Raw genomic sequence first — 12,106 nt, 5'->3', positions numbered from 1 at the left:
TTCATTAAATCCGTTAGATATGCATTTTATTTTGTAAACCAATAAAGTGTTGTGTCCAATTTTCTAGTCTGTGTATATTTTCTTTAATGGCATTTGTGATATTGTGAGCATGTAGCCTGCAATCCCATGTCCAGTTTTTGGAGCTGTGCTATACTCCTTTATTCCTTATCGATTTAATTACTGTATTTATTGGCATATAACACTCACCTTTTTCACCATGAAAATCGGGTGCAAATAGCGTGTGTGTGTTATACGCCAATGCTTCAATTTTAGCTGCCTCGAGGGGACAGGGAGGGGGGCAGGAAAGGCATCATCAGATTACATACAGTGAGAATCTCCTGTTTACTTGGCGGCCTCTGTAATAGGAAGTCCCATCTCCTGGGCCATCATTGGACCACTGTTCTGTCTATCATAGGAGATTCTCACTAAATGGCTGCAGATGGGCATCGATCAGGCTGCACTGATGGCAATGGTGAGGCTGCTGCATTGATGTGGACTGATGAGGCTGCATTGAGGGCACTTGTGAGGCTGCAGATGGACATCGATCAGGCTGCATTGATGGCAATGGTGAGGCTGCAGATGGGCACTGACCCTTATTTTGCTTCAAAGTTCCTTATTTAAAATTTAAGTTTTTTTCCTGAAACTTCCCTCTTAAAATGAATGTGCGTGTTATACGCCGATAAATACAGTAACTGTACTCCAAGGGAATTCATTGGCATGGGAATTTTCCCATGCATTTTTGTGGAATTTTCCTATGTCCTTACGGTGTAAGGTTATACCATTATACTGACTTACATGCGTTTTTATGCTGCAATCACTTGAGACCCCTTGGCACACACAGCAGATCTCCATTTCACTAATTATGTAACTGTGGAACAGAATTGGCTGTGCAAGCAATTATTTTGATGTGTAATTGTACAGGGGGTGTTATATATGTGGCATCTATTATCTTCTGTTGTACTGTAATTAATTTAAATCACTTTTGAGGGATCCATTTAAAACAATCTATTTCTGATGACCAGGGTAAAAGAAGAAAAAAAAAAGAATTTAAATGTATGAAATTAAAATAATATGAATTATAAAGGGGTGAATACTATTTATGTTCAGTATATATTACAGACTTCCCATAAATTTGGATTTTTTGTATAATCCTATCACAATATGTTGTACCCTTCTCTTATATTTTAGAAATACAGTATACAGACACACAGAGACGTATGGCACTGCATGATGTATACATATGCTAAAAAGGAAAAAAAGACTATCAATTGTAAATTGGTAAAAATCTAATCGAATCTATTTTAGTGTCGCTATTCGGCCGCTTTTAACCCCATCAAGCAAGTATGTGTTTTGAAGTTTTATTTTGAAGGATTTACTTTCTATAATTTTTTTTAAGATTTTCTAATTTTTCATGTCATTGTTTTAACCACTTGCTACCGCTCACAGTAGATTTCCTGCAAGTGGGTGGCACAGCCAGGCACTGCAATGTACCCGTATGTCACAGTGTACTTCCTGGTTTGGTGGTGCACATGCGTGAGCCCCCTGCTGACCTGTGCTGTGATTGGACACAGCAATAGTTTGTCAGCAGGTTACAGCCAATGATTAGTGTTGTACACCTGCTGATTAGCAGTGATCAATCACAGCACAGTGTTCTGTGTTTATAAACGCACAGAACTTTGTACGTAGATAGCGATCTGGCTGTTTTTTCTCCCTGATGCTTTACCATCGTTTTAGCAGCACTTTTAACCCCCGCTGACTGCCCAAGAAAGGGTTAAAAGCGATGTGTTGCGACGCATCCAAATCGCTTTTCAGCCGCTTCAGTACTGCTGTCAATTCATTCCAATGACCAGGGGTGGTTTAGGAGCTCTTTATACAGCGCTCCCAAACCGCCACGAAGATGCTGCTTGCAGGACTTTTTTTCCCGTCCCACAGGTGCACCGTCCCAGTGTAAAAGCACTCGGGCTTTCACACTGGGGTGGCATGGGAGGCAGTTTTCAGGCACTACTTTTAGTGCTAAAACAACTGAAATCTGCCTTCAGTGTGAAAGTAGCCTTAGTGTCCTTCCCAGCCAACGTCTGTTCGCTCCATATTATCAGTCACACTATAAGCCGCTGATCACCGCCATTACTAGTATAATGTCTGCACAGATCAGTATCTTGAACACAATCAAAACTATACTGGTGTACTCAATAGAATAGTGTCCTCAAGACATGCAGCAGAATAAATTTTGCCTAAATTTCTGAAGACATTTGATTTTATTGGACATTTTTTATAACAGAAAGTAAAAAATATAGTTTTTCTTCTAAATTTTCAGCCTTTTTTTCATTTATATATATATATATATATATATATATATATATATATATATATATATATATATATATATATATATATAATATATAATATATAAAAATGTGGTAAACAAATACCCTAATGGTCCATAAATGCCAAGACCATGGCATAGTCTAAATGAATCCAGATGGGATGACGGGTAGTTAAACACCACAGAGGTAGTTGATCACCTGAAGTTACAGGACATTGGACAAAAGATGAGACACTAACAACATCAAACTGCCCCACAGCAACAGTGTGCCTAGGGCTTCTCAGAAGCTGACATGCTGTTATCCATAGTAAGGATCTTCCAGAAGATGGGGAGGTAAACATTTCCAGATTCCAGGGCTGGCTTCCTAGACCACAAAGCCAGGCACAACCTGGTCCTTGGTTATGAATTAATCCACACAAGAACCTGATAGACTTGTCCTACAATGACAGAATAATGCAATGTTAGAGGTTTGGTGATAAACTGGGAAAATTAGACCACCTCAAAGAAGGCTACAATCCAGGTCAAGGTTCTCATGCCAAACCAGAGTCAGGTGATTCCTAAATTAGAGAGCTTGAGACCAGAAAGTTCAAAGTTCCTCCTGAGGAAGAAACAATCATGCCTGAGCTGAGTCCAAGACTAAACCCAAAAATCCCCACTGAAGAGTAGCTTCTAGCAATGATTTTGAAAGTAATGAATCACCTGAACCATTGCATTCTCTGGACAGTCAAGGCCATGGTGGCCAACAGAAGATTGTACTGATTGTTCCTCTTAACAGAAGTTCATCTAAATACCCAAAAATGGGTATGCTACAAGGGTGCAGCAGAGCATTTACTGGGGAAGGCATCTGAAGGACAATGTTACAAATATGTGGAGTAGAGGTTCCACAGAGCATAAATAGGAAACACAGAGTACCGGAAGATGGGGACATGCAAATGCCTGGCTTTGATGTTCAGAGAAGCCAGGAAATCTACCTGGTGAGGGGAGGTGAAGACACATTTGGTGGATTCCAGGAATATTTTCTGAACTCAAAAGAAGACTTGCACAGCTTATTGATCCTAGATAAAGACATATCCTCTCTTGATTTGCTAATATAAACAGGTTGGGGTAAAACTCCCTGAACAGCTCCCTAACAGGAAAGGCATCCTGATCTAGAGGATCCAAGAGAGCAAGATGAAGATAAGCCAACTTGTGCAGTGACACAATAAGGATGGAAGGCAATAAGCAGAGATGGGATAGGGGAGCAAACACACATGGAGTGCTAAGGTTCCACCTCCTGCCCCCAAACACTGGAGATATAAAAAGCTGTATGGAGAACTGCTAATCTGTGCTTATGTGTACATACTGAAAATACAAGTTAGTTTCCTGTAAATATTTATTTTTATTGAGCACGCAGAAAATTGAGGATTTACCAATAATTACACACCTTCGTTTTCCTCTCCATTGCTGCTTGCTTCTGCCATTTCTGTCCCATCCAACTCAGATTCACAGCCTATCTCCAGTGTCCCATCAGCTGGACAACTAGACTCTTCTTTCTGATAGAAACATTAAAAAAGACATAAATTATAGTAAAACAAACAGAAAAAGTAGATCTGAACTAAATTTGAAGATAACAACCCTTTTAAATATGTTTTTAGACAACCCACTACTCTACTTAGCTTAAAGAAAAATCCCTAGGCAGGATTGGCAGAAGTACACACTTATTTAAAGCCCAACTAAAAACTTCCAGTTTTAAATCGGCTACATAAAATCAAAAGCAAAAGCAAAAAAAAGTGTTAAAAGACCTGAAGTTGGTTGTCTTTAGAAAGCAGCCACAGCCTGAATAGAAAAGCCAGACAATTGCTCTCTGTGTGGAAGCTTATGCTCCATGCTGATTGGAGGACTCTAGCTCCAACTCACCAAGGGACGTATTGTACCTCTGCAGAAAGACCACTGCTTCCACACATACAGCAAGGGCCGGTCCTTTGCAGTATGCAGGCAGGAGATAGGCATTTCTACTCAGGCTGTAGCTGCTTTCTAATCAAAGCTGACTTTATGACTCTGCACACCCTTTGTTTTTTTAATGCACCTAAAATCTAATTGCAATTGAAAATACACTAAGTCATCATGTGCTAACATAAACAAATAATAATGTTGTACAAATTAACTGAAAATCCAATAGTAAAAACAGATTTTGTGAACCCATAGGATTGTTTTTGGCTCTTTGCTTAAAATGGACCTTCACACTCTTCACCTGCCCCTCCTGTCATGCCATTTATTTTCTTATATTTTTTTTAAAGTAAGCATGCACCTCTCCTACCTATCCCTTCTGGATTTCTTGCCAAGGTTAGAATGAGGTACCCAGCAGCCAAATGCAGCCCCCTGGAATACTCATGTCAATGAGCCACTCAAATATGCCTCATTAGGGAGCTGGTTGTCTATTCCTGGTTCTTGCAGCTGGCCACCCAATGATGGCTGTAAGAACCAAGAAGAAACAGCAGTCTCGCAGTGATGCAAGTAGAGAAGATGGAGGTGCAGGACTGGGTGCACAGCAGCACAGAGTACTGAATTACTCCAGAATGTCATTTTCACTGGGTGCGAGTATGTTTATTGTGGATAAACCAGCGCACAAGGTAAGAGGGAATTAAAAAAGTAAAACAGAGTGGTGAAGCTCAGCTTTAAGGACCCATTCACACCTGAGCATAGCGTTTTCAGGCAGAAAATCATGCGATTTTGCAGCGTTTTTTTACCACGATTTCGTGGTGTTTTTTTTACAGCGTTTTACCATGATTTTGTGCAGAGCAAAAGGGCACCAATGTAAACAGAAAAAGAAAAATGCCCAAATCTGCCTAAAAAAAAAAGTTCCAAAACTTGTTTGAGCTTTAGGCATTTTTGAGCTTCTGGCTTCAGGCGTTTTGGAGTAGAGATGTGAAACATCTCCATAGAGAATAAATTGATTTTTTTTCCCCTCCAGCGTTTTGTAGCTTCAGGCTTCAAGCTACAAAATGCCCAGGTGTGAATGGGGCCTAAGAGATTCTGTAATGGGATGCCGACAAATTTCTACTACCCTCATTTCTAAAACCTTTCTTTAATTGGCACATTTCAGGCCAATCCTCCAGTAATGTTGAAGCTTGCTTATAAGTCCTGTTCTACACATTCTGCCTAGCCCATCATTAAAATGGGCAGCCTCAGTGGCCAATAGGAATTTGCAGAATGTAGGAAGCTTTAGTACAAACAGGAGATTACAAAGCTTTGCCTAAGAAATTCCTGAGAATTGGCCATGACATAAAAGCTTTCTAGACTGCTGCAGGTATGCGCATTCACCTCTAGATGTCTGCATCTCATGCATGCAGCAATTTGCCACCTTTCCATCAGTGACAGAAGCTCTAGTGTGATCTGATCTTCATGTTGTAGTGATAAATAAACACGGTCTTATTTAACAAATTACATATATAATGATTACACTGTCATATATTCAAATCCCAAAAGTGGAACCTCCGCTCATCTGCCTCCTCCTCCCCCCCCTCTGGTGCCACATTTGGCACCTGTCCCCACTTCCAACAGACCTCGCCACAGCGAGGTCTGTCAGAAGTCCAGACCCTTCCTCATTCCCCTACTGTCGGGCTAGTAGAAAAGTGCAGCCATGCTTCACGCATGCGCAGTAGGGACCCGGCCGTGAAGCCGAAAAGCTTCATGGCTGGGTTCCCTTGCTGGCAACGGCGGTGGCAACACCTGACAGCCAATGGAAACATCAGCTCCAGTGCCGATATCGCTGGACTCCAGAACAGGTAAGTGTCATGTCAGGCATGTCTAGCTGCTGAATTTTCATTTTCTGAGGGGAAGGCAGAACTCTGCTTTAAAGAGATCAAGGCCATTAATGCAAAGAGTAAAAAAAACAAAAAATAAAAAAAAACAAACATACTTTTACATAGCAGTTAGATGGACTGGCTTTATCAGCAATTATCTCAACCAAACAGACCAAGACAATTAATCATAAGTAAACTAGCACTACATCATGCTTCACAGCTAGGGTACAGTATTTGTATGTATGCATTTCTGCAAACACAATTTCATTTTATGTCCTTACAGAAAACTGTTCCAGTAGTGCTGTAAAAAAATAAAAAATCAATAAGATGACCAGGAGACAGAAATTACACTCTGAATTTAGACAAGTACACACTATACAGAGATGTGCTTTGTTCATATCTCATGTTAGAGGTTTACAACCACTTTGCTGCAGATTCATTAAAATAAAGAGATGCCTGCAGATACTTTTCAGCTATCTACCCACTGTGTCCTCTGTAAATGATCTCACTGTGGACTGATGAAGACGTAAGTCTTTAAGAATCTTTAATACCTCTTTATATTCTTATTAGCTTTAACCACTTAAGCCCCGGACCATTTTGCAGGCCAAAGACCTGAGCACTTTTTGCGCTTCGGCACTGCGTCGCTTTAACTGACAATTGCTTGGTCTTGCGACGTGGCTCTCAAACAAAATTGACATCCTTTTTTTCCCCCACAAATAGAGCTTTCTTTTGGTGGTATTTGATCACTCCTGCGGTTTTTATTTTTTGCGCTATAAACAAAAAAAAGCGACAATTTTGAAAAAAAAAAACGCATTCTTTTTTACATTTTGCTATAATAAATATATATGAAAAAAAATATTATTTTCCTCAGTTTAGGCAGATACATATTCTTCTACATATTGTTGGTAAAAAAAAAAACAAAAAAAAAAAAAAAACAATCGCAATAAGCGATTGATTGGTTTGCACAAAATGATAGCGTTTACAAAATAGGGAATAGTTTTATGGCATTTTTATAAATAATTTTTTTACAGCGCCTTTTATTGTGACTGCGACATTATGGCGGACACATCGGACATTTTTGACACATTTTTGGGACCATTGTCATTTATACATACAAATGCACTGATTCCTGTGTAAATGAAAATGGTAGTGAAGGGGTTAACCACTGGGGGGCAGTGTAGGGGTTAAGTAAGCCCTGGGGAGTGTTTCTAACTGTGGGGGGGGGGGGGGCTTGGCTGTGTATGATCTCTGCTCCGATCACAGCAAAACAGGGAGATGCTTGTTTACATTAGCATCTCCCCGTTCTTCCTCCCCGAGACGGTCGCAGGTATCCCCGCGCTGATCGAGTCCGTGGGACCCGTGATCGGACTCACGGAGGTCCCGACCAGCCGACATGCACGAGATGGCACGGCGGCAAATTTAAAGGGACGTACCCGTATGCCCATTTGCCTGTCCGTGCCATTCTGCTGACGTTTATCGGCATGCACCGGTTTAAAAAAAAAAATAACCTTTTCTAATGGCCCATACACACAATCCGAATATCGTACGACAGATTATACAACTTTTTTCGCTTAATAGTCACAAGCAGAAATTTTATAGTTTACTAAAGTCATGAATATTCTTTTATGACAGAAAAAAAATAAATCAGAAGTGATGTCATGTGTTGTAATGTATTTCTATTTTTGGATGCCAACTGTACTGACTAAACAAAAATCATACGATCTAGTATCGTACGAGGAAAATTTTTGTGTTTTTCTGATCGAAAAATATCGGATGAATTGTCGTGGTCAGCTCTTGAAAGCTCTGTGCTAACGATTCGATTATCGTACGATTGCGTCAAAAGCGGTATTTTTCATCCGATTTTCGGATCGTCTGTACGGGCCATTAGGTCTTCTGCATACTCTTTTTAATCAGGCCATAGTGTGCATTGGCCTGATTAAACAGAAAATATCAGGTCAGCAAAACTGTGTGTTTTATCTGACAGGGCAGGTCAAACATACACCTGAATTGATTAAAACACTTGACTCACTGATTGCAATAGCCCAATGAACCCATCTTTAAAATGTCATTAGCCAAAAGATTTACATTTCCCTTTCCCACTAATGACCTTCATCTTGAATGCATTTGTCTAGTAAGGAATTGGCAATATTTGTGGCGTCATGATCATTATTTAGAAGGCATTCATGCTGGAGTCCAGAATCTTTCTATGGGTTTACAAAATTTTCTTACAGTTGTAAAATAGGGTAAACACATCTAAACTGACTAACGTGAATGTTCTTCAAATAAATAATTCCACGCTTTTTAGCTTAGTGTACTATGACGTTAAGAAAATATGTGAAAGTTTTGTCTTAATAGTGCTAGAACCCATGAAAACACTTGGCATTCAGGTTATAACAACGCAAAATACAATGTGAAAATGACAGCAGTCATACATATTTGTCACCAATATGGGCAGAATATTAAAATCTTTTAGTCTGCAATGAATTACTGTATCAGATGGCTTTTTTGCCCTTTGGTAAATCAATTCACTTTAATAAATAGTACTGTTTGTATAGTTTAGAGTGAGCCAGATCTTTCATTTGGGTAAATCTTGTCTGGCGCCATTAAAATCTGCCTCAAGAAAATTCCTTATATAACAGTAACATGGTTACATTTAGCACATTCTGCTTTTTAGTTCCTGCATCCTAAATTTTAAGAGCACCACCCCACACTTTAATGCTGATTAATCATTACATTACATTGTTAAGAAGCAGCAGAACATAGAATTAGGTCAGTGTCCAAAAAATGTACTTACTTTAAGAGCATAGAGTCCTGACTTCCCAGGGATTTTGAAGAAGGTCCCATCTCCCACACGAGTGTTAGTATGAAGCATTGCATTTAGACAAGCCAACGGAGAAGTACCACTGCAATGCAAGATAACAATAACAAAACAGAGAGAAGAAAAAGCATGCATGAAAATGAGTGTAAAACACGTGAGCTCATCTACATCCTACAATGCCTTCTCTCCCCCCTGGCTTTCTTTCCTCTTCCTTTTTTCTGTTCATGCTTCCCTTTAGAGAAATTCTTCGGAGCCTGAAAGCATCTACATTACAATAAAGGGTTCAACAATCCTAATCAAATGCATCTGCTCCATAGGCTTCAGGGGAAAAATCTGTGCATTATAATTATATTTCTTCCATGCAAAAAAAATTAAACCGGCAGAACCATGCGCTTTCAAGTAAGCAGTGTACAAATATATAAGTAAAATCGTTCAGTAAATAACACAGTGAAGCTGTGGATTTTCAACATGCTGCAGACAATGCCACTGATGCACATGAATGATCAGAAGGGGGAAAAAAAAAAAATCAAGTTCATTGGCAGCTGTATCCAGTGGGATAAAAGGCAACAAAAGCAGAGCGAGAAAAGGCCCCGGAAGAACAGTTTTAAGTTACAAGTGGTAATGATTCTCCCTTTAGAAATCTGCCTCAAGAGTCAAAATTAAGTTGCTTCTCTGCGTGCTCGAGTTTGCAGCCGGTCTGAAGAGGTGTGTAAGCATCAAAAAGCATCAGGGAAAACAGAAAACAGCTTAGTGAAAAAAAAAAATAAAAAGCAAATAAATGAAAAATCAAGTCCAATTGGATTGGGCATACAGGTCAGTTTTCTCTTCCCTTTCAGAAAAAAAAGACAAAAAAAGGTTGTAGCTGAAATGGAGACAACACTGAGCAGGAGAATACTTCCCTATGCAAACACAGACTTGCTGTGCACATTGCCTTTAGCAAATCTGTCTTTGCAAGAACTGTTGCTTTCCAAGCTGCCCTACACGGGCTCATCATCTATGACACATCTTTCCATACGAAGTACACAGCCCAAACTGAATATTCATGTGCAGTGCACACAACTGAAACTTCATGAGATAAACTCGCATCAGCCATAGCTTCTTGCTAAATTACCAAATGAGACTTATCTGTGAACTGGTAAACTGCGGTATTCAGTCAGCGCTATAGGCAGTGTTAAATAGTAGTAAGAATCAAAAAGTATCAAAATAAAACAGCAGGATGGGTATTAGAATATCCATGATGGAAGGAGTTCTTTTAGAAGCAGTCAGTGTAGTAAGTTCCTCATAACAAGCATGAATAAAAAAATCATATCGTTCACTCCCTCATCTGGCTGTGTGTGTGGCATCAAGCTGCCAAATCGTCGTTGGATAATCTGTAAGTGCATCCTATTGGCAAGAATCCAGCAGAATAGATGTAGGTAAAGGAGGGGTGAGCCAGACCTGTCAGAGCCTCGGACGCTGATCTCCTGACAGGTAGCAGCAAGATAGTAGAAGCAGAGAGCGCTCAATGTGATGTCACACATCTACCTGTATCCCTTCTGGCACTTTTTGGTTGTAATGACTCTCTATCAAGGTCTAAAAGAGGAGTGTAGAGCCTCCCTAAAAATCGCATCTATCCTCCTCCTCAAAAAAAAAAAAAAAAAAGGTTTAACTGCTTCATTGCTGCATCATTCTTGAGTTCAAGTTTCACAAATTTGCCTGCGAAATGTTTCACAAAAAAAAAAAAAAAAAAAGGAAGAAGTACAGTGAAAGATAATAAAAAGATGAACTTTAATTGTAGATACTTTAATAAAAATGTTTAACATTATAAATACATTATATTATAATAAAATATTATATTATATTATAATAACAATAATAATAATTACTAATTATTTTAAATATTATTATGGTTGTAATAATAATAATAATAATAATAAGTGAAAATATCAATGAGACCTGCAGGCACCAGCATATTTAATTCACAATCCATTTTGGTTTGCATCAGGACATCTTTCTGGGCAATAGAAAGCATAAAAGAAAGATTGGAGGGGTGGCAACTTCATCCACAAAATGTTCTGCAGGTCACAATAATGACACTGAGCTTTTGGGTTTTAACTAAAGTGTTACAAAACCCACAACAGTAAAATCAGTCTGTATATGCAGTAAAGAATGCTTGTTAAGCCTCTTGCACATTGCAGCTTGAAAAGGCTCAGTACAGCTTTTTTTTTTTTTAACTGAGCTAAAATACAGCCCATTAATTGTAATGTGCCTTCGCACACAGGTATGAAAACGAGCACATTCTTCAGTAAAAAAAAAAAAAAAAAAAAAAGAGAAAAACCTGTGTTGTTCAGTAATTTACACCTCATGCACGCAAATATGCGTGAATTCTCACAAACATGCACAAATGCTTATTTACATTTGTGCAGAAACAGAATGTGAAAATAAGTTTGTGTGGATTTGTGCACAAATGCGTGAATACATATACACAAAATGTGCATAAATACGTGCAAATACATGCCAAAAGAAAGTCTGAAAAAGTCGATGCTCAAACAGGAGTATCATGTGCAAGAGGCCTTATACTCACTGTGCAACCTAAGGGGTTAATCGTCTGCATTGTGTAAAAAGGCAGTTTGCTCCTGTATGCACAGATCCTCCCCTTTTTGCATTGTCTGGAAAAACATCTACAATTATTTTTTATTTTTTTATTAGTATAATTTTAATTTTTTGCCCTTTTCTGTGGAATATTACTCCACTGATGGATTTGTAAAACCTGAAAAGAAGATTGATGCAGCAATGAAGCAGGTAAATCTTATTACAGGACGATGGATGTGGTTTAGAAGGGAGGCTCTACATTCCTGTGTTAGTTCTTGTAACATAATGAGTGCCATTACAAATGAAACGCGTAGGAAGCGATACAGGTAGAGGTTTTAGACTACATTGAGCTTCCCTGCAAAACTTTCACCATTTTGCTCCTACCTTTAAGGAGACTGGTGGCCGGGGCTCTGGCAGGTCTGGCCAACTCCTCCTTTGACCATATCTACTCTGCCTGGTTCTTGCCAATGGGATCCACCTTACGACCCAAAATGCTATGAGATAGCAGAATGCCACATACACAGGCAGATGAGTGAGTGAATATGATTTTTATATTCATGCTTGTTATGATGAACTTGTAATGCTGACTGCTTCTGACAGATAACATCTCCT

The 12,106-nt window shown here is 39.1% G+C and overlaps 1 protein-coding gene across 1 annotated transcript in view; it reads right to left on the bottom strand.

Annotated features, from left to right (window-relative positions):
• ASXL3 (ASXL transcriptional regulator 3) overlaps positions 1-12,106 on the bottom strand; it is a 192,495-nt gene that overhangs the window by 105,073 nt on the left and 75,316 nt on the right. Inside the window, exons 4-5 of the mRNA XM_077492629.1 lie at positions 8,900-9,008; positions 3,747-3,855 (exon numbers count right to left, since the gene is read on the bottom strand). Of these exons, the coding sequence (XP_077348755.1) occupies positions 3,747-3,855; positions 8,900-9,008 (218 nt within the window). The remainder of the gene's footprint in view (positions 1-3,746; positions 3,856-8,899; positions 9,009-12,106) is intronic.

The sequence above is a fragment of the Lithobates pipiens genome, unplaced genomic scaffold, assembly GCF_037356315.1.
Source record: "Lithobates pipiens isolate NorthernLeopardFrog02 unplaced genomic scaffold, aLitPip1_a1.2 Scaffold_19, whole genome shotgun sequence".
In the NCBI taxonomy this organism is placed as follows: domain Eukaryota; kingdom Metazoa; phylum Chordata; class Amphibia; order Anura; family Ranidae; genus Lithobates; species Lithobates pipiens.
This window is presented reverse-complemented; position numbering and strand designations above follow the sequence as displayed.